General features: G+C 42.5%; 2 protein-coding genes across 2 annotated transcripts in view; one reads left to right on the top strand and one right to left on the bottom strand.

Annotated features, from left to right (window-relative positions):
- ANXA13 (annexin A13) overlaps nt 1-22328 on the top strand; it is a 262163-nt gene that overhangs the window by 90800 nt on the left and 149035 nt on the right. The gene's annotated exons all lie outside the window — the stretch shown is intronic.
- Nucleotides 11977-22328, bottom strand: part of LOC135442943 (fer-1-like protein 6) — a 28540-nt gene continuing 18188 nt past the window's right edge. The window contains exons 17-22 of the mRNA XM_064703215.1: nt 22025-22113; nt 20039-20137; nt 18070-18311; nt 17587-17750; nt 16280-16380; nt 11977-12163 (exon numbers count right to left, since the gene is read on the bottom strand). Of these exons, the coding sequence (XP_064559285.1) occupies nt 11977-12163; nt 16280-16380; nt 17587-17750; nt 18070-18311; nt 20039-20137; nt 22025-22113 (882 nt within the window). The remainder of the gene's footprint in view (nt 12164-16279; nt 16381-17586; nt 17751-18069; nt 18312-20038; nt 20138-22024; nt 22114-22328) is intronic.

Genomic DNA, 22328 nt, shown 5'->3' with positions numbered 1-22328 from the left:
TGATGTGTTGGAGTAAAAAAGATGTTTTAGTGTCCTGACACAATAAGACATGTTCCACTCTTCAGTGTATTGTGCACTCCCAAAGTGCCTTTCAACTGCAAAGCTTCAAGAACAGCCTTATAGATCCACTGGGATTAACAATGGAGAAAATAAACTGATTTTTTGACCATTTTGTTCCTTCTCCATGGCTGGCTGCAGAGCATGGCTAAGAAACAGGCACAGCAGAGAAAGGGACTGGATCTGCCTGACTCCCCCACCTTTCCCCAAGCAATTCAGCTCAGCAGGTCACTCCAGAGTAATTATTAAGGTGACTTTTGCAGTTAGACTACACGGCCCCTGAGGTCACCCTGCTGCTGCCATGTCAGCAGGAATGAGGTCTCAGCTGATGCATTTGGATACATTCAGAATCAATGACTCAGAAACAATAAAAGGGTCTTGAAATATGTCAGGTTTCTATGAGGGAGAAAGGAGTAATACCCACTTCCCTCCCAGGCTGGGTAGGATAAGAACCAATCAGGGAAAAGTGAAAGAAATCACATATTGGAAAGCAGAAAACACTTTCTGTGAGAACAATAGATGCTCTACTACCTACTCACCTAATCTGAAGACAGGATCTTTCTAATACCAAAATTTAAAATTTGCTTTATAAGCACTTGTAACTTTGTTCAATTGCAACTGTTCAAGATAAAATTTTCCAGCCTCGGAAATCTCCCTGGGCCTGAGCTTTAATGAAACTTTCAGCCCAAGTTGCCACAAAATTTTGTGTTCTACCACTTCTCTTGGCTCCATCGCTAAGTTGGACTGGAAGGATTTGGGTTGGAAAAATGGCAGTCTTTGCTCTTCCCAGTCATCCAATCCAAACTGGAGGAGCTACTTTAAAAAAAACTCCAAACCTCAGTACATACTCAACAGAATTTGTATTTTGTGGTTATCAAACAAAAGACATTGCATTCAGGGGCTCGAGCCCAGCCCCTAATATGTACAAATAAGTGATGTCTCAGCAGGTGCTGAAGAAGGTCCTTCTGTTGGTACTTTAAACAGAATGTGAAAGGCTCACAAGGTCTTTAATGACTCACATGTGGCTTTTTTCCCTTGTAAACCAAGTGAAAAAGTGATGCAAGTGTAGCTACATCTCCAATAATTGGCATAGAGCCTATCTCAGGCCCTTATCTGTGCTTGCTTCAAACACTCTTCTTGAATGTGGAAACTGAGATGAAGCACAAACCTTTGCCATCGATTTGATGTCAGTCTGCCAGTATCACTAAAGCAGCTGCTCCTATTGCCTGAGTGCTGTAGAAAGCTGCTGCACCTTCCCCTGTCTGAGGGAAGAGGGTCATTCACATCCTGCCAGCCTTTCTGCACAGGACCTGCTCCCTGCTGCTATTCATGGAACCAGCATCCAGCTTCTGGGCTGGATTCATGATGAAAGGGGCTTTTTTTCAATCAAACACCTATTTGCAACACAGTTTAATTATTCAGCTAGTTAGCTGTAATAATAGTAATTAGCAGATTGGAAGAGCCTACTCAACCTCTGAAGTCTCTGCAATGAAATTCCTGTTATTGAAGAACAGCAATGCCCTCAACCCCCAATAGGCATGCAGGAAATTTCTGCATCAGAATAGTGAAAATGTGACAATGATATCACCATTTGAAGAGAAATGAACAGATATCTGATATTGTCCAAAAGAGACTGATGGAAAAGTTCTGTGATGATAGCAGGATAATGGTATTTTTCCTTGGTGAAATAGAGAGGTGAGACAATTCCTACTTTCTTTGTGTTATCTCAGATAGGTCATGCCCAAGCATGGCTGGGATGAGGCATTGCAGCCCATGTAAGGAGAGAGAGAGAGAGAGAGAAATACCTGCTGGGGCAGCTGTGCTGGGCCTGGGCAGTGACCTCACACATCAAAACACAGAAAATACATTCTGTAGGAGGAAAAACACGAGTGCTTTGAGGAGTGCCTTGCATGAAACCTTTCATTCCCTTGGACAAGGGAGGCATGTGCCAAGGGCAGACAATGAGAGAAGGGTGCTGGAGCTGGAAGCTGTCCCCATTTGCTGGAGAGGGACTTCTGTCTGGGAGCTGGCCCTGGGGAGAGCTGCCCAGGAGCTGCCTCTGGAGCTCTGCAAGGGGCACAGCCTCTCTCATCCTGGCTGGCAGGTCCCAGTGGTGCTGCTGTGCACTTCTCCAGCTCCCCTGGTGCACAGGCTTCTCACTTTCCCAAGAATTCTCACAAGGTGAGGCAGGGATGGGAACATGGCAGGTTTAGTTCAGAGAAAAGATTACAGAAGAGAAAGGCAGGATAAATGAACCCAAACTCAGTTAAATGAACACATCCTCAGATCCTATCTCTGCAGAAACCTTCTTCCCTGGAACTTGCTGAGATGCCCTGAGGCTCAGAGCAGAAAGGAGCTCAGGCACTGCCACTCCTCTTCCTGAGTGCTGCTATTCATTGTTGAACCCTAAAGGTGTTTGAGCTCTGAGGTCTTAGCCCTGACCAAACACCTCCTGTCCCTGCTGTGGGGGCTGTGGCTGAACTCTCTCTTGCTGTTTTTATGTATGATGGGCCCCCTTTTCAGCTGCACCTGAATTCTGCTTGCTGGTTCTTCCCTGTGCCAGGAGGGCAGCACTGGTGGCTCAGATTGTTGTTATTTTGGACCATCTGCTCTAATAAAAGACAGGCTCCAAAATACAGTCTTGGAGGGATAATGTGCAAATGTATCAGGAGCTCTCTTTTCCTCCTGGGCAGCCACTCAGCTCTAGAGTCTTCTTAGGCTGAGGCTTTCCTTTTGATTTCCTGACTCACACTTTGTGGGATGAATTTATTGTACTGACACCATGGGAAACCCACGGCCCTGCTGAGCTTTGTCTCTCTGCAGGGGCTGAGAGCTACATCACTACTGCAGAGGCTGGAGTTGTCCAAAGTGCTCCTTCCCACACCTGCCCACACACAGAGAGCCTGCTGGGAAGTCAATACCTCTTTATTTATTGTGTTGTGGGGTACAGAGGAAGCAGCTGGAAGGTTTTTCATTAACTTGGTCACTACCAGAAACCAAACTTTTTCTTTGATTTAAATAACTGTGAGAGCACACTTTCTGAGTGCCTCAAACTCTTTGAAGGGTTTTACCACCTCCCTGCCTGTGACAGTGTGCTTTCCTCTCCCCCTTTTCCTGCTTATGCAATAGCCACTGGTGGTGGTCATGAAGGCCACATCTGGCTTAGAGGGAAAAACAAAATAATTGAGGGCCATAAATCTTGTTCAACAGCCAAGGACTAGTTGAGCATGTGCCAACCTAAAATAGAGCAGGTGAGTAAATCTGACTAAGTCAATCACCCTAGTCCATAAATAGCAGGCAGCCCAGGGTCCATTGGATTCTCCTGCAGGGCAGCAGGCTGTGTGACATGATCTCCCTTGTGTAGGGATGCATCCTTGATGTAGATGTTACACCTTGAGGCTGACAGAGGCTTGCATGCTAAACCCTGAAATCTTACCTAAGGGACATAAAGAATTGTGCCATATAACCCTCTAAATATGAATGGTTGACTGAGTCTGGGACTAAACTTGGATCTGCACCTACATCCCTATCTCCTAACCACAGAGGTTGGATAGGTAGGGGTATTGAAACAGCTCATTCTGGGTCGGTGCTGCTGCACAGCCTGAACTCAGGAGCCCTCTCTCCACTGGCACTCTGAATTGTTCTGCTGGGTACTGGTTGTTCCTTCTTCCAACACTGAAATGCTCTTGACTGGGAGGATTCAATTCTGCAGCCATTGACTGCTAAAATGCTTTGTGGCATCTCCTGCCCCATCTCAGTGTGTCCCATAAGGTGTTCTTTGCAGCCAGAGCTCACATCCAGGCTTGGATAAGCATCTGCAGGTGTCCTGGTGGGGATGGGCTGGTGAGGCCCTTGCAGCAGGAGCTGCAGGAGGGGTGGGGTGAGCACAGGCTGTGACTGCAGTGCTGCCCCACCTCAGCTGTGCCAAAGGGCCTCTCGTGGGAGCCCTGCCCTCGTGGCCCCAGGGTGATGCCCCTCCATGCCACCACTGCTTCAGACCTGCCCCATGAGAGCCTGATGGGAGAAATGAACCTCCAGGGCTGCAGCCACACTGCAGGAGTTTAGAGAAGATTGTTTTGGTTTTTTTTTACAGAGAGGTTTTTGAGGGCTTTTCCCCCCCCAGCCCTCATGTTGAGTCCTGCAGTACAAAAGTCTGGAAATGTGGAATACTGGAGCTACTTACAGCTTTTTTATAGCAGAGCATTTGATCACAGTGGCTCTCTCTTTCCTGTGCATTCTGTTTCCTCCAATATAAAACTGTGAGAAGCACATATATTTGATGAGAACCAACAGAGGATTTTTTCCAAAGCCTTCAGCAGCAAAGTCACTCACTCTCAGTCTGCTGACTGAAATCCAGCAGGCTCAAGCCACACACACACCAGGAACACAGCTCCCACTGTGCTCAGCAGGAGCAGCACTGCTTTTCTGTGTGATGCTTTGGCACAGAGTCATTTCAGTTTAATGTTTAAGCTGTGCCAGGGATGATTGACCACACAAGCCATATTGTCTGGTAATTAGTTAATTGAGCATGAATCACATGGCATCCCAGTGTTTCAGGGGCTCTTTTCTGATGCTGGGTCTCATTATCAGGGCTTTGCAAGGTGTGAGCAGGACGCATTGCAGCTGCACACAGCTCAGCAGATGCCTTGCACATGCACACATGCCCCACTTGGTTTGCTTCCTTTTTAGTGAAGTATGTAAAGTAAAACCAATTCATAAGCATTCTTGAATAAAGGACCTTATTGCCCTGTGATGACAGGTATTTTGGTGGATTAAAAAAAAAGATCATAGTCATGCACATTCATATATCAAGAGCCTGGTAAAAGCTCTGAGTTAATGTAATTACAAGCAGTGCAATCAAAGAGCTGTCCCATATGAAGTACTTGCCAGCTGCCCCAGGTTAAAAGATCATTTTTTGATGACAAATTTGCTCTGCTCTCTCAAAAGCACTGAAAAAAACATCCCATACTGCCTGCTTTTCTGATACAGGGATCATAATTTATTTAATTCAGTTACAAGAGAAACTGGCAGTGGTTTTGAATCAACCATAGCCTTTGAAAAACTTGTAAAATATACTGAACTGCCTACAGACTCATAAAGCTGTGATGAGACCAGGTCATGTAGGATTGAGCTATTGCTGATCAGTGCTGAGGAGCCCTGGCATCATCAGAGCTTGTCCTCAACCACACATCCCACAGGACAGCCTGCTCCAGTTGATCAGTCTGCTCCTGCGGGGATCAAGCCGCTCTCAAACCTGGAGGTAGCAGGATCAGCTGGGAAGTTTGGAGCTGTTCCTCCTTTGTGCTTCTGCTGTGGGTTGGAATGCACAGGAGCTGGGTTCCAGGCCCGGGCTGCCAAACCGGCTCATAAAATGCATTTTCTGAAACTAAATTTCACTTTTCCCCAAGCAGGCAGGTGTCCCAGTCCCAAGGACAGCAGAGATGTGAACCACCTGATTTTATATTTTAATTTACAGCCAATACCTGAAGAAAGTTGATAATACAGGCTCAGTAATTAACCTGCTGTGGGTGCTTGGCCTCACAGGAAGCAATGATAAAGCAAGTGTGTGTCTGCTTTCCATTGCTTGTGGAAGAAGAGCTTGTTCCATCAGTGTTTAAAATGAAAGAGGAACCCAAGAGGTTGCTTTCTTCCAAAGAGGGAATGACTTATCTGCTCTTGCAGCAGTGGGAACAGGTGGCACAGGAGAGAAGAAACAGGAGTTTTAGAAGGCCACTTGGCAATGGTGAGTGTTTAATTTTAGTATGAGTGAGAGCTGATTTGGAAACCTTGTCTTGTGATCAGGGACTGCAGGAAAAAACTTTGTGCCCTTGAAGGATGCAGAGGAGAGGTCTGGAGGCAAGGAGTCACCCAAAGGTAATGAACAGGTAGGATTTGTATCACTTGTCCTTCAGCCCTACTGGATGGGTTTGATTAACAAAGCAGGGTGTGACCAGCAGGGCTTGTTAAAGGTTGCAGCCATTACAAGACCAGACTCAAGCACAGAACTGACATTTCTCTCACAAGGTGTCAGTCCCCAAACCTGTCTGGGAGTCCTCAGGATGCTCATGGGGACTCATGAGGAACCTCCTTGCAGGGTAGCAAAATGAATGGGAGTAAATTCAAAGGCAAACTTTTTTGTGAAGCTAATGAAATGTAAGTGATTGCAGGCATGAGGGTTTAGTTTTGTGTGCAGCAGGATCATTTTCTTCCCATGAATAAATTAGCATATCTGAATAATAACCAAGCAGAACAACCTTTCAGGCACTTATCAGACCTCTTTTATTCTGTGCCTAAAAAAGGTTTTGTGTGTGGCATAAGCAATGGACTACCTGGGGTCTGACACAGACTGAGATGCCACAGGGAATTAAATCAGCACCTCAGTGACCACAGGGGCAGGAGATCTATAGGTGCAACTTTCTTCCAAAGGAAAGACCACCTTGGAAAACCTAACATCTGCTAGGAAATAATTTGCCCAACATAGTAATGAAAGGCTTTGGCAAGGGGGCGTTCAGCTAGACAAGATCTCACACTCTGGAGTGTTTATGATACAAGCCCCCAAAGATTGATGGAAGAACTCAGCTGCTGCTGGGTGGGCAGATGACTCTGATGGCTCACAGTCCAGACAGGGACAGTAAAACCAAGTTTTCATCAGTCTCTGCTTCCCTTTCCATAAATCCAGCTGACTTCTCAAACCACTAAATGGGAATGGAACCACTAAAGGTGATCTATAAAATTTCAGCTCCCAAACTAGAGATATTGTGTGGGAAAGTGAGGTTTTTGGAGAAAAAGATGCCTTGGCTCTAGACCTGAGGGTCTGTCAGGGGTCTACAGTCACTTGAATTTTAGAGGACAGTAATAGGATTTGAGCTAAAAATATAGTTCTTCCCAAACTTTCCCTTTTTATCTGCCTTCACAATCTTTGGCTTTACAAACTGAAAAGGCCCTGACCAGAACCTGTGGAGACAATAGAAAGCATTAAGCCTTTCCATCTTTCCTCTCCCTATGACAATCATAAAAAAAGAAACAAATACTCTGACAAAGCATCCCAGCTTCAGTTTCCAGTCTGAAAAGTCTTTCCTGTCCAAAACTCCAACACTATTTTTACAGCACATGTTGGCTCTACACTGCAGAGGTCTGTGGTGGGCATGTCCTTCAAGGGCACCTCTATCACCAGTGGTAGATGTTGAGCCAGAATCACATGGACAGCCCTGGTTATTCAACTCCCTATCATGGCCCTGGGAGGGAGAATCAGAATGCCTGGCTTTGAAACCCATCCCCCATAGTCACATTTTAAATACCCAGTCCATGAGTGCTCCTCACAAATAGCTGCTGCAGCTCCTTGTGCCAAGAACAGGAAGTCCTGGCCATGGTACATCAAAATCCAGTTTCCAGAGCCATGTGCAAATCCACTTTATGGTCATAGATGCTGATGGAATATCTGTGTGAGCTGAATACCATCAGCATTCAGTCAAAGCAGAGCTTGGGGCATGCAAACCATTTCCAAATAAAGATAACAAAGGGGAAGAAATGCACTAACTGAGCAGAACAAATCCTCCTAAAGTGTTGCTCTTATTATCACTCTTTTCTTAATATATTGATTTTTCTGTGCTTTATTCAGCACAGTTGTGTTCCACACACTGAAACAGCCCTTGAAGCTGCTGTGGTGTAGCACATTTGCAGAAGTTGTGTGCACCCATCTGCATCCATCTGATGGAGAGCCGTCGGTCAAAGGCAAAGCTGCTTTCTTGGGTGAAACCGTTCACACACCAAGAGCCAAGAGCATATTGACAGTGTCAAGAGGCTTTTGAAACGTGTTTTGTTAAGTGCTTTGGTGAAGTTTTATTGCTATGGCTAATTAAAAGTTCATCACAAGCAGTAAATGCAGCCAATGTTTATTTGCTGTACAGCCATATTGACAGGCCAGTGCTTTGTCAGGATATTAGAGCTGTGTTCTGGTTTCTGGAGAGGATTAACTATTGCTTATCTGTCAGGGAAAAGAAACATCACTAACAAATAAGTAAACAAACAAATAAATCCTTTCTTGGCTCATATGTTGTATGAGCCTTTGCATTTGGCTCTTTTCCTAATATTTTTCTAAAATCTGACATTAAGCAGCAGTGCAAAACTAAACAGTGTGTGCCAACATGCTTTGGGCACATAAAACCTATCTAGATTTTCTTGTGCCTGGAATATGTCCCTTGGCCCAGCAGGAGCCTGCAGCTGTAAGCACTGCTCATGGGGGCGAGGTGCCCTGATCCAGGATGAAGAGTGGAGAGGAGGAGCTTCCAAAGGAGGCTGCAGGACCAGCTGTAGCCACTTAGGCTGGAGGTAGAAAAGTGGGTGAAGGATTCCTCTGAGAGGTCCCAGGGTAGCTGACTGCGTTGGTTCAGGGATTGAAGAAACACAGACCCTCAATGGATGAGAACTTCAGAGAATGACAAAGAACTAAAGGAAAAGGAATACGCTGGAAGAGGGTGATGGTAGTACAACTATCCTGTTTGACCATCCCACCCACAAGTGTAAACGTCTGACAGGTTTCTGGTCTGTATTTGTTCTATAATTTTGTACATATCTTACCATATTTCCCAATCTCCAATGATTTTGCCCACTAGTGGATACCCAATTTCTGTATGTGCCTGTCTTAAAAGACACTTGGGTAAGAAATCTTACATTACCTGTTGATATCACCTACAGGTCTGCTGTGTTTTCAGTAGCTGAATGGTGAGGGGAAATGCAGGCTGCACATGGCATGTAAATGGGAGGAGATTTCCCTGCCCTCTGTCAGCCTCCCCTTCACTCCAGTTTGAGGCAGCAGCTGCCTGCAGTGCCCTTGCAGCTTTCCAGGAGCTCCCTGGCAGGAGCCAGGTGTTTGGGAAAGAGCTCCAGGCACCCCTGCAGCAAAAGGAGGAGGCACTGCTGGGAGCAGTGGGTCAAGCACAGCCCTCTTGAGCTGAGCTGTGCTGGGCAGGTCACTCTGGAATGCCAGGGTGCTGGAATTAGCCAGGTAATGAACTGTCAGTGCCATCACACAGAGTTCAGCCAGGGCCACTCTCCAGTCAAAGAGAGGGAAGGAGCATCCATAAACCTTTCTGGCTTGTTCCTAATGAAGGAGGCCTCTGTTCCTGATGTGGAGTCCTGGAGCCACGGCAGAGGCATCCAGGAAGCAGACACAGATTTCTGCTCATCAGTGCAGCTCTGATTAGTCTTCATAGCTGCTTACAGAAGTGCTTGAAAGAGAGGCTGTCTGGAAGGGTTTTATAAATGATCCTTTCTCCATAGAAAATACATGAAAATTTATTTGTTTGCTATTGAGACAGATTAATTAGAAAATGGAAAGAAGAGGTGACTGTCATATTCCAAATGTCTGCGAGGCTGGAAACAGATCTTGGGTTGAGCTCTTCCCTAGCCACAAATAGCTGATAAAAAAGTATAAATTAGTCTGGAAGTAGACAGTGCTCTGCACTTTGGAGCTGATGGCAAGCAGGATATTCAGCCAAGATGATAAAAATCCCTTTGGAGCTGGCAGCTGGCACACAGAGCAATGAGGAGCTCTGCCTGGCAACCAAAAACCTTTCTGTGACTAAAATATGAAGAAAGCAAATTCTTATATCACCTTGTCAAGGGCTTTCTTTCTTCCAAATATAAAAGTCATTTTAACATAGTCATTAGTCACTATGAGACCTGCTCTGCTGGGTCCAGTGCAGTTTGCAGACTGGGAGCAAGGCACAGAACAGTCTGCAAAAATCAGGACAGAGCAGCAAGAACAAACAAGCAGAGTAAGGACAGATGAACAAAACAGCTGCCATGCAGCACCAGGACCTCTGACCTGATACAAAGGAAAAAAATTCAGATTCATTGCCTTTTTGACTGCCACAACATATCCAGTCATTAATAATTATCTCTCATATTTTGCACCAGAATAGTTTTATTTACTCTCACTGGAGCTTTTAAGTTGCATTTCCAAAATTCATGGTATGATGAAATATATTAGGAAAAACAACATTCTGTTTTCTGGTTCATACAGGTTCAGTTGCAAAATAGCACAAAACTGGAAAATGTGGTTTCAGAGGAATATGTCACACATGGTGTGTGAGCAGAGATTGCACCAGACAATGGCCTGGTGCAGAGGGATATGAGATGAAGAGGGACTCAAGGGTGATCAGCACCTTTTCACATCATTGTCTTGCTACATTCAGCTGGGGCAGATTTCACCATGTAATTGTGTTTTAATTTCTAGGTCATAATAATAGTTTCTAAAGGAAAATAGAACAGAAAAACTCACCCACTGCGGTCCTTTGCCACAAGTCTATACTCACTCACATATCTGGATAATTTAGTTATATTTATTATATATTTAGAGAATGAAATTTAGAAGGAAAGCAGAGTCAGGATCTGCTGGATGGAGCAGGGAGGGGATGCTTTCAGCCTGCCCTCAGCCTTCTGCCTCTGTCATCAATGGGATGGGGAAGAGGCACTTCTAGAGCAAGTTGTCCCATCCAAAATAAGCCTCTAAAATGCTTTTCAAAGGTGAGATGTCTTGTCTGGGGAAGTTTCACTGATATCCATTTTCCAGACTAATGCAATTACCTGTGGTTTAGGCCAGAGAACAGAGGCTGATTGCACAGCCTTGGCAGGCCAGGTACAAGCAGTACCAAACAAGCTTCCTTATAAGTGGCTTCTGAGAATTATCAAGCTGTCTGATTTTCTATTCCTGCACCCTGAGCTTGGCAGAATTAGCAGGATTTATAGGATCTCTTTGTGTTGCCTTTTGATTCTTTGAAATGTGCAAAGGGTGCTCACACTTTGTGTGAGGGGTGCATGGTGGAAAGCTTTTTCACAAAGGCTGTTTTTACAACAGATCTAACTGTGGGTGACACTGGAGGAGATTTGGATGGCTATTCCAAATTCATAACCACTCATCTGAAGGCCAAGTGGAATCATTGAGTTATCAGCCCTGCCTTGTGCATGACACAAGTGGCAACATTTTACGTACTCTTAAGTAGGATGAGGATTTTCACATTGACAACAGTGCAAGGTTTTATTCCTTGTTTTCTTTAATACTCCATGGTTTGTTCTGTTCTGCAGTCCATCTCTTTTCCACTGCTCTTTGCCTTTGCTTTTCAAGCAGCAGGATTTCCCCTGTTCCCTGTTCTCTGCAAGGATCATTTGTTACCACAATGCCCGTGGACAAGTCTTCATCTTCTTGATCCCTCTTCCCCAGAGATCACCAGCACATTCCATTTGCAGCTGGAAAAAGCTCTTTCAATCTCTGCTACTACATCCCTGTCATTGGCACTTAGCTCATTTATGAGTGTGTGAGATGTTTTTGTAGAGCACAGCATTTTTACTGAGAGGTGCAGGATAAATTCTACACAACATCAAATGAGACAATTTAACCTTAGAGTTCTTTTAATAATACCTTTTATCTAAAAATAATCATGCCATTATAAGCTTATTAAAAACAGTCAAAAGAATTAATTACAAAACTATGCAAAGACTGTATTATACATTTATCTTTGTGTAAAGATTTTGACCTTCACATTTAATCATACATCTGTAACAAAAAACACTTGACTGAGAAATTAATTTCTGCATAGCATTGAAGAATTTACTCTTAAATTCAATTTTAGGTGCATGACAACACTTTCAAAAATAATGTCAATAAAGATGCAGCAGTGAGGATGTACATCATTAATATACACCATTAATGTACATGAATGATAATGTACCTGAAGGATGGATCTGAATGAGTATTCAAAGAAGACATTCCAATATTCTGAGAACTCCAGTTTCTGGTGTGAATAGTTACTTTTCTTTTTATAAGGAATGAGATGTGTTTAAGGTTAATTAATTTCTTTTTGCCTTACTTATTTTTAGCAGAAATTTCCTTATTTGATTGACTAAAATGAGAGCCATGATCTACCCTGTTCCTGTGACTATCCTTTCACTAATTGCACCTGGCAATGTGTAGATAAAGAGAACCAGGAAGATAACGAGAATAAGCAGAATTATGCCAATGATGATGTACTTCTTGTAATTCCTCCAGATCAGGTGATACAAACACTTGAAAGGGTTTACAAACCAAGAGAAGGATGTGTCTGGTCGGCTAAAGGGGGAGAAAGAAAAAGAAAATATTTTGTTAAGGTAAATCCATCTCTTTCCAAAGTTATCACACTGCAAAATATATATTTGAGTCTAAAAAGAACCTTTAGCTCCTTGGAACCCACTACAGGGATTAGAGGGAATGTCCACCCATGTTCACAAGCTGTTGGGTCACTTTTCTTCCACCCATTCCCCGACCCAAGTTCCACACACAACTTGTAAAGAATTTCCTGCTCACACATCATAAATGCTTCAACTTATGTCATGATATAGGGTTCAAAATTGAAAACAAGATCATGATAAACCCTAAAGAAGAAATGCAGGCATCATAAACTTGAGTACAAAAGCTTTCTAGTAATTTCAAGGAATTTACCATCACAAAAGCCACTACAAAATGAGCCACTACAAAAAGTCTGATTGCACAGTGATAGTCAAGGTGCCATAATAATCAGAGCCAGCTCAGGTTGGGCATGTGGCCCAAAATGGTGTATTTTCAGAAGAAAATTTAACACAGGGCTCATGAATACAGGAAATGATGAAATGAAACCAGGATAGTTTGCCTGTGTACATTAAGAAGAGCCACCTTCTTCCAGTGGAGAATATCTGCATCCCACAATCCAAGTTTTTCCAGATGTTGCCCCATATTGGATTCTCCTCCACACCCAGAAGTTTCTTCCCACTACACAACAAATTTGACTACACACAGAGAGGAAAACAGTGTTCTCTTTAGGAAAAATGTTGGCCTGGTGTCTCCTCTGGCATGGCACCTGTACTGGGAGGGCACTGGGCTGCTGCTCCAGCAGCCCTACCCAAGGCAGCATCTGCCAGCTCTCAATGGGATGGCCCGATGAATGCAGTGGGGCTGGGCAACATTAACACCTGCAAAACCTGGGCAGGTTGTCTTTCTTATCCAATGTCACTGGAATTGTGCAGATGGTGCACCAATGAGGAGAATGAAATTAACTGAGTGTCACAAGCAGCTGTGGCCATGTCTCACTCCAGAAAGGTGTTCTAGAAATTTAAGTCTTATCTAGTGAACTCAGCATTAAGCCGGTGGAAGTGAATGCCAATGTCACAGAAAGTCTGTGAATGTAAAAGGCCAACTGAATGTCTTTTTATGAAAGACTGAGCTTTTTATTGAGGTGGAAGTTATTCAGAAATAAACAATCAAATTAGCGCTCCAGGTTAAAAGGAATTATTAAATAACTGGACACCCTGAAGATTAAAACTAATTCAGTAACAAGACCCTCAGTCTGCATGTACCAACTGCTTGAGTACTTTTCATAACCTTTAAAGGCTGGAAGAAAAAAGAAAGCCAGACTCTTGCTTATTTAATTTGTTTCCTTTTGAACGAGGGAAATAGAATTCATTACCAGTTATAGCAGTGCATTTATTATCATAGACTGCATCCGGAAAGGCATCGTGGCTTGATCAGCAGAACTGAAGAGATGAATGACCTCACAGTGCTTTGGTCAGCAGGAAATTACACTCATTGAACCTTATTCTTTGTTTGCATGCTCCTCCCCCTAGTTCACAGACATTTCATCTTTGTCCACCTTTGCTCTGGCACATTATTGAGTCAGCTACTGTCTATAGCTCCTAGAATTTTTTTTTGTTTTGAAATTATTTTGTTTCTTAATTAAAAAGAATAATTTCACAAAAAAAATCTGAAAATGTCTCTGCTTCTCTGGGTGTTCCTACATCATAAGCAAAAAAAAATTGAGTGAATCTGCAGTACTGGCATAGAGATCTGGAGGTCCTGAGAAAAGAGTTCCTTGAGATCCAGTCCTTCCTGAAGAGAACTCATTTGAAGGGTAGAATCAATTATTTTTTATCTCCCAGCTGCATGTATGAATCACGTATTGCATGATCTGTGGGCACTGAGCTGGTAAACTTTAATATCCTTAATGAAACTGAGGCATGCTATGTCTTCAACAGTTAATTTTCTTTCCAGTGAGTGAGTGTATAGCTAAAATAAATTTTACTATTCACATGCTGATATTGCTTTAGTAACCTGAGGATTTATTCTGCCTAACTTTAAAGCCTGGGTGCTCAGTCTGCTCCTTCAGGGCTGCCTGCATGGGGAGAGGAAGGACCTTCAGGAGGCCAAGTCATCTCTTTTCCCAGCTCATGTCTCAGGATATGTGTGCTAAGGAAATGGGACACTCCTCCACCTGTACCATGAGCAGCTACAAAAGGAGCCTGAATGTTTTGCTTCTGAGATGGGAAGTGTCAATAACACTATCCCCCCCTACTTTTGATTTAATTGAGGCATACATCTCAGTTGAGAATAGAATTATGTTGAGCTGTACATTGGTTGTGTATTCACACCACAAAAACCACTGATTGCTCAGTGCAAGATCTGGAGGAAGGCTTTGGTTTTGTGGCTTCTGTGTCAAAACACCTCCAGGCTGTGCAGCAGAGAAGAGGCCACCAGGCTGGTGACAACTTTTTGGCCCAGCAGCACATTTGCAGATAAAATGCCCTTGGGCTGAAAACAAAGGGAGCCCAAGGCAGCCAGGGGTGCATGGGCTGGGTCTCAAAAAATGAGAGGAAAATAATACAGTGCCTTATGCATCCTGTTGACAGCCCTCTGCACATGTAATCCTTCTATTCCACTTGACACTCCCTCTTAAAACTCCCTAGGCTGATTGCTTTCCACCACATGCATTTCAGAGCTATCCCAGTCCTGTCTCCTCTGAAAGAGGCACTTCAGTTTCCATTACTGGGAATCTTTCAAGCAGACACCTGTCAGACAAAGCTCATCCTCGCTTTGGGTAAAGGGGCTGGTTGAAATGATTAATTCAAGTCTTTACAAGGCTGGTTTTAAACAATGCTCTGATACCTCTGATCTGATAATTCCTTTATGCTGCTTCCTCCTTTCTCATGTTTGTCCTGAGATGTATCTCAAGCCAACAAAATCAAACAGAATGTGTAATCATTACCATTATGATTAGCTATTGAATTTTAGAAGCTTTTGTAGCAGGAAATATAACATCAGTCTCTCACACTCTTTATTTTATCCAGCTCATAAAAAACTGCTCAAGTGTTTTGGTAGCACTTGAGCCAAAATAGATTAAAAAGTAATTTTTTCCTGAATGCAAAAAACTCAGCTGATACTTTTTAGATGTGACAAATACTGAACGATAAATTGCTCCTTCTCAAATTTGCCTTTGTTAAAACACTTACAATGTCCTCATTAAAAATAAGCATCTTCATTCTTTGAGTGTGAAGAACAATAAAATTAGAGATAGAAGTCACATCCTTTGTGTGCCTAAAGAAGGGCAATGATGCAGGTGAAAGGTCTGAGCATGAGTCTTGTGAGAAGCAGCAGAGGGAAGTAGAGTTGTTCATCCTGGAGAAAAGAAGGCTTCAGAGGAGGCCTTATTGCTCTTTACACCACCTGAAAAGAGGCTGTGGCCAGTTGGGAATTGGTCTCTTCTTGCAAGTAACAAATGACAAGATGAGAGGAAATAACCTCAAGTTGCTTCAAGGAGGGTTTAGATTGTGTATTGGTGAAAAATTTACTGACCAAAAGGGCTGTCAGGCATTGGAATAGGCTTTCCAGGGCAGTGGTGGAGTCACCATTCCTGGAGGTATTTTAAAGATGTATAGATGTCATGCTTAGAAACATGAGTTAGCAATGGACTTGGAAGAGCTGCATTAATGGTTGGACTCAATAATTTCAAAGATCATTTCCAACCTAAATGATTATATTATTACTATAATAAATATAATCCAACGGATCTTTATAGGTAACCAAACTGAGGTGTTGAATCTATGTGTAAGCTGTGATGATTTAAGATGTTATCATGTGCCAGGTCAGCTATGGACTGAGCTCATGTGTGAATTCCAGCTGAGCCCAAACAAATGCTCAGCAATGCAATTTATTTGGGCTTCCAGAGGAAGACATTCCAGCAAACCTGAGGGTGCTGCCAGCAGCAGTGCCATACACAAACTGCACAATTTCTTGCTGAATGTTGCAGCAGGAAAGAGAAGAAAATCCAGCAAGAAGGTGTCCTGCAAGGAGATCAGGTGGTTGCCCTTCCCCATCTCCTGCTGAATGCCCCTGCCCCAGCATGTTTAATGAGCTTAATGAGTTTAATGAGCTCCTACTCACTTGGGTTTTTCCAAGGGCTCAGGCTCCTTTCGAGCTTTGCCTACTGGATTCTTCTCAGCTTCTTCTGCTGTGACCAAGTGAAACTCAGCTTCCACCTTGCCCTGGATCAGAGACAGAATATGTAAGCATCCAGTCCTGGGTTATTATCACTAATTCACAGCCGGATTTGTCTTGTGGAGAAATGATGGAACCAATTGAGGGCAAAGGAAATTGGTTAAGGAAAATAAGGTGGTCTTTGCAACTGAAGAGAAAGTACAAAGGAAAACCCAGGCACAAATTCCTGACTTATGCTCAATGACTGTAGGAAAGGGAGGTCAGATATTTTCTTCCAGACCTACAAATACATTTTCTGCTTCTTAAATTATCATGTAATTCATCTGAAAAAAACATGTTTTCTATCTATCACACATCCTGGCAGAACTGAATGTCTGAGCTGGAAGCTGTGCTGCTGACACAGACCAGATATAATCCATCAGCAGGGGGAAATTCAGCCAGTCACAAGTGCTGGAGCCATTGACCTGTGAGGTCTCAGCTCACAAAAGGAAGATGGGATTTAAAGAGTCCAGTTACAATTCAGAGTGGATAAATCAAATCAGCTTTATAGAATCTGTGATGGATGAAAAACAGACAAATGACTTTACATATATTTGCAATTTTCCTACCCTATACCTTTGTGGATGGCATTAATCTGAAGTGTAGATCTATGCTCACTGGCTGTGACTCAGAACAGGGCTGAAAGAAGGATGCCAATAAAAGTTATAAATGTGGAAGCAAGGGAGAGATCAAAGTGGACTGGTAGACAGGGAATCAATTGTACTAGAGTTGAGAATAGGAAAGTAAATCTGGGATTTGGAAGTGGAGTTCATTCACTAAATCCATGGAAAGTACACAGTCAGCTTCAAGCTGAATAAGGCAATGAACTTGAAGATGGCACTTTTCATTCAAACATTCTTTTTGCTGGAATAGACAGAAATGTGAAGAAATGGTGAGCTTTAGGAACACCCTTGAAGAATCAATGAAAGTCTAGAGACAGGGCAAGAAACGCCTAAAAAAGGACCAAAGCAGGTGAATTTATAGAGGGCTATACTACTGGAAATGAGTACCTCAGTCTGTGTCCCCCTAGGGAGCTGAATGCACCTGAAAAGGCACTTTAGTACTCAGTTACCTGGGTTCTTCTGAACCAAATATATGGAGAACCACTAAAGTATTAGGAGGAATCTTATGGGTTGCTAGTGGTGGTTGCTCAAAATCCAAAATTAGCACATTAGTCCCAGAGCAAAGCTGTTCATCTGCAGTGAGCTGCTCACCGTGAGCTCCCCAGTCTTGATGAAGGGCCACCAGCCTCTGATGCGCTTCTGCTGAAATATGGAGATCTTGTTTTCCTCGCTTGCTGCCACAACTGTGCCTAAGTCACAGCTCTTGGCTGTCTTTGCTGCCCGAGGGAACCCATTCAGGTCCAGCTCAAGAGTGCCTGGAGAAAGAAATAATTTGACAATACTCAGGGACCAGACAGACACAAAGACATTCAAATAGCAGCTTCCAGGTAAGATCCATGGAGGAATTTAGCCGCTGAGGATCTCTCTGTACTGTCAGTCATTCATTTGTACTGCCCTGGCATTCTCATCTGACCTAATTATTGACTTCACAAGAAATGTGCAAGTTTGCAGTGTGGTGCTTCAGAAAGAGAAAAGCAAAAGTTGGGGCTCAGACACCACTCTGTGCATTCCTCTGCAAAACACAGGTCTGGTGAGGCCTCAGATGGAGCTCAGGCAGGTCCATTGTGTACTTACCCAAGAAATCATCTGAAGAGAGTCTTTCAAAATCCCACACCTGAAGCACCAGCTCAGCAGGTATTTTGCGTTCTGTCTTCTCTAAGGAAAATATGCTTTCTCTTTTGGTAACCACCATCTGTTTCTCTGCTGGGAGGTAGTGGAAGGGGAACACAAAGCGCCAGTTGAAGTTGCCCTCTCCTGTCAAGGAATTGTAATGTACATCTGTCTCCTGTTTGTCCTCTTCCAATCCCTTTATCCACCTACAGCAAGCACACAGTGGAAAGCATTGCTGTCACCAGGGGATCTGGAAATGTAATTGTTATTTGGTTTCAGGCCTGACCATTTTCTAATTCCTCCCTAACCAGTAAGAGACAACACAGTGTTGGGGGATTCTGGGACGCAGGCTGCTGCAATGACCAGTGGTGATCAAAAGCTGAGAATGAGAACATCGATTTTATTTCAGTCAGATGCCAAAGTACAACTTGGCCAGTACCAGTTTGCTATTGGCCAGGACACCTCTCCTCTTTGGGACAGGCAGTGGTGACACCATCAGTCATTTACCCAGCACTGATCACCCTGTATTGATGTTTTGTGACTAATAAATTCTGTGTCACTGTCTCAAGACTGATATCAGTGCCCAGTATTAGAGCCTAAATTTTTTGCAATTCCTGTTTGCAGTTATAAACATGTTGTTTATATGGCAGGAGAAGTCTCTCTTGGTTTTTTTTTTGTGATTTCCTCTTGGTTTCTGCTACAGTGTGCACAATATCAGATGTGCTGTGGTACAAAGGACAACGCTTTCTTAAACATAATTTTCTCATCTGAAGAGAGGTAATGACCCAGCTAGGTGTGTTTTGGTTCTGTAGATGATTTATCACACCTTGAATAAAGATTAGTGTTTTTGTGCTGTATCCAAAGAGATTAGTGTTTTTGTGCTGTATCCATTTTCTCCTGTAACCCAAATATTTCAAAAAGAAATTGTGAAAAATGGTAACAACCTGAAACATGGCACTGCCCCAAGTGCAAACCCATGCCTGGTGACAGATACAGTGCCACATGCACTGTTTGAACATAATGAGATTTGTGTCTTCATCATTAAGGCACAGAAGCAAAAAGTGTCCCACTCCTGGCTTCTCTGTCACACCACTCTGGCACTGATTGTGATGTTCTCATCACACAGCTAAGCACATGGGCTGGGTCCCTATTTAATTCCTCAAATTTGTGTTTTCAAAGCTACTCTGCTACTGCTCTGAACACACAATTCATATTGGCATATTAAACTTACTCTCTAGAAGAGTAAAAATGGCCAGAAATCTAAGACCAGTCTGGAACCTGAGATTTTCAGTACTTTGTACTACCACTTATGTCTATAATTTACTCCAAGCCCTCCCTGTACCTGCATTGAAATCCTGCTTAGAAGCAGAAAGTAGTATTCCAAAGCTGGCAAGGAATTAAGGAATAACCTGCTACAATTTCAGGAAAGGAAGGAGATGAAGAGCAGAAATTGCCCATGTGATGTTCTCCTCAGCAGGATCATGGTCATTCACCCACACACACTCCTCACATGAGGTTAGAAAATATTTCCAACAGAAATAGCTTGGCAAACATTCCCTTTCTTATTTCTAATTCAGCTATAATGCTCTTTTCTCTGATTATGTCAAAACTCCCTGCATCCATGTAAGCTCTTACAGTTCAAATTCTATAATTATTTGATCTCTGTACTGAACTGTGAGCTTGGTGCTTGTTGTGTGCCATTTCTGCCTGAGTAGGAACTAACTCTTAGTGTCATTTCAGTTACTTGATTTTCAGAGGAAATAAAACAGGGCAAAAAGTGAACAGTATCCCATTGGGGTGAATAATTTTGGCAGGCATTTAGTGCAAAGTGCAAAGGTCACAGAATAGCTCATCAAATACTCTCACAACATAATTTTTTCCTCTGATTTTTGAATGAAATATTGCATGTTATTTTGAAGTGTGAAGACCTTACCCTTTTACATAGATATCACTTGATTTTTGCCCCGTAAAGATGTTTTCATCTTCTAAAATTACATCCTCTGTATTCCAGATTATTACTCTCAGTTCATAGCTGAAAAAGAAAAAAAGGATTTTGTGTAAAGCCCTGGTCAGGCACTAATGCCAACTTCTATTAAATAATGTTTTTTATAAAGTGGGAAATATTGTGTTTGTGCATCAGTCTCAGGCTTCTTCTGTTTACAAGAGTCTGGTGATAGAGTGGGGAGTTGGTTCCCCTCAGCTCGTGGAAAACAACAGGGTCACTGCCAGCTTTGGAAGGATGGAAAATTCCTTGTCTTTTATATGTCTGTTCATTTTCAACTTTTTTCACAAAAATACTGCAGTGGAACAAGACAAAATGGATCTGAAAAACCTCATCAGAGCTGTCTCCAAAACAGAGATCAGCCTTGCTAATAAAGAATAGAGCTCCCTGAGGGGTGCTTTTTAGAAGAAATGTCTAAAAAATTGCATTTGCTGCAATCTAGGGCATTAAAGGGGAAGAGGACTGCTTGGAGATATTTGCATTTAAGCAGGTACAATCATCTTTAGAAGCTACAGTAAAAGGAATTAAAGTTTCTCCATCCTCTCTACTCCCTATATGCAAACATTTTTGGTGGCCATCCAAAGCTCACAAAACTTGAGCTGATACACAGATATTGCAGATGACATAAAAATTTAATACTGAAAAATTTAGGTATTCCTTAAGTCATTGTATGAACTGCAAAATACATAAAAAAGACAAACTATCTATGTTTGATAACACAAACATACAGTTTCCCTGATATGACATGTTTTGTCTTGGAAATAGCCTCAATCTCAGGGTGTGAAACAATTTGCTTCAGAAGTTACCAGATACTCTCTGTATTTGGTATCTGCTCTTAAGGAGCTCCATGAAAACCAAGCCCCTGCAATAGCCAAAGAAATTTGAATCTGCAATGCCCCACCTGAGTCTTGTTCAATCAAAGATCATCAATAAGAGATGTTTTCACAAAGTGTTTGAAGTCTTATAGAGGCTGGAGCCTGTTTTGCTGCAGCAAAGATGATTTGTCAGCAAGATGTGTAACTTGTGTCTACATATACTGGGTTTTTTCCTTGTAATTAATGTTCAACAGTGTTTTCGTCTGCTACATTATACTACAAAAAATGGCAGGAACAATTTGCTTTTGTGGACTTGATTAGTTTTAAATCTTTTTGGGTTGGAAAATGTTTGTTGTTGAGGAGTTTTATAGAGCATGCTGGTCTGAAAGAAGTAATTGCTACATGAATTGTTTGTTTGTCAAATCAAATAACATAGGAATAGTACCTGATGATGTTTCAGACATGAAATTCTCAAACAATTCTCTTGCTAAAATACAGGATGGGCTGAGAATTCTGTTTCTCATTTTAGTGTTTTCTTTACAATATTCAATTAGCTTGAACAACTATGTGCAGTAGTGCATGTAAAGAAACATAAGGAAATGGGAGAAGGCTATTCCAAACAGATCTCTTCTATCTGTTGCTGCTTTTGTGTTTCTTGATCTTATCCTTGGACAAATTGCTGGAAATCAAATACATGTAATGCTATTGCAGCAGATTAAAGAGCTCAACCAGGGTCGAGGAAGTTATCTCAGTATAAAAGCTAGTGAAACCAGAATTAATTCTTGCAGCTCAACAAGTAGATGATAACATCAGAATTACTAGCTCTAGTCACCTGCAATCTCTTTATTATAAAGGATAAAAAAGGAAATCGCTGTAAGAGGTGTGTGATAGCTCTTGCCGAAAAATCATCAACAGTTCTTTGAGTTGTTTAATGGAGAAAACCAAACTAGATGCTCCTCTTTGATTTGAAGTCATGTGAACCTGAGAAAACTTTCTTCAGGACTGGAGAGGTTTGTTTTAGTAGTTCATTTTCTATACTTAAGAAAGACTCAGCCTTTGAAGAGTTATTGCCATTGTGGTGGGAAGAAACACAGAGTATTACCCTTTGGGTTTTCTTGGTGAAATGTCCACAGGAGGTCCTGGCAGAGGCATGTCATTAGGAAACATGTCAACCCACATCTGTACACGACCCTTGAAAACAAAGAGATAAACATCCCTGTAACCCTATTTCACAAGGATTTAAAAGGCTTTCCATGTAGTTCTGACATCCAAAATCACCTCTTCCTCTACAAGCCCCAACCAGCTCAATATCCTGTAACTATGGTTTAATCTAGGAACTTTCTATACAATATCTTTTTTGTGCACATATTCTTTCAATCTCCCAGGTATTTGGTGAAGTTGAAATA

The sequence above is a fragment of the Zonotrichia leucophrys genome, chromosome 2 (assembly GCF_028769735.1).
Source record: "Zonotrichia leucophrys gambelii isolate GWCS_2022_RI chromosome 2, RI_Zleu_2.0, whole genome shotgun sequence".
Classification (NCBI taxonomy): domain Eukaryota; kingdom Metazoa; phylum Chordata; class Aves; order Passeriformes; family Passerellidae; genus Zonotrichia; species Zonotrichia leucophrys.
The sequence above is the reverse complement of the archived record's forward strand: the minus strand, read 5'-3'. Positions and strand labels throughout refer to the sequence as shown.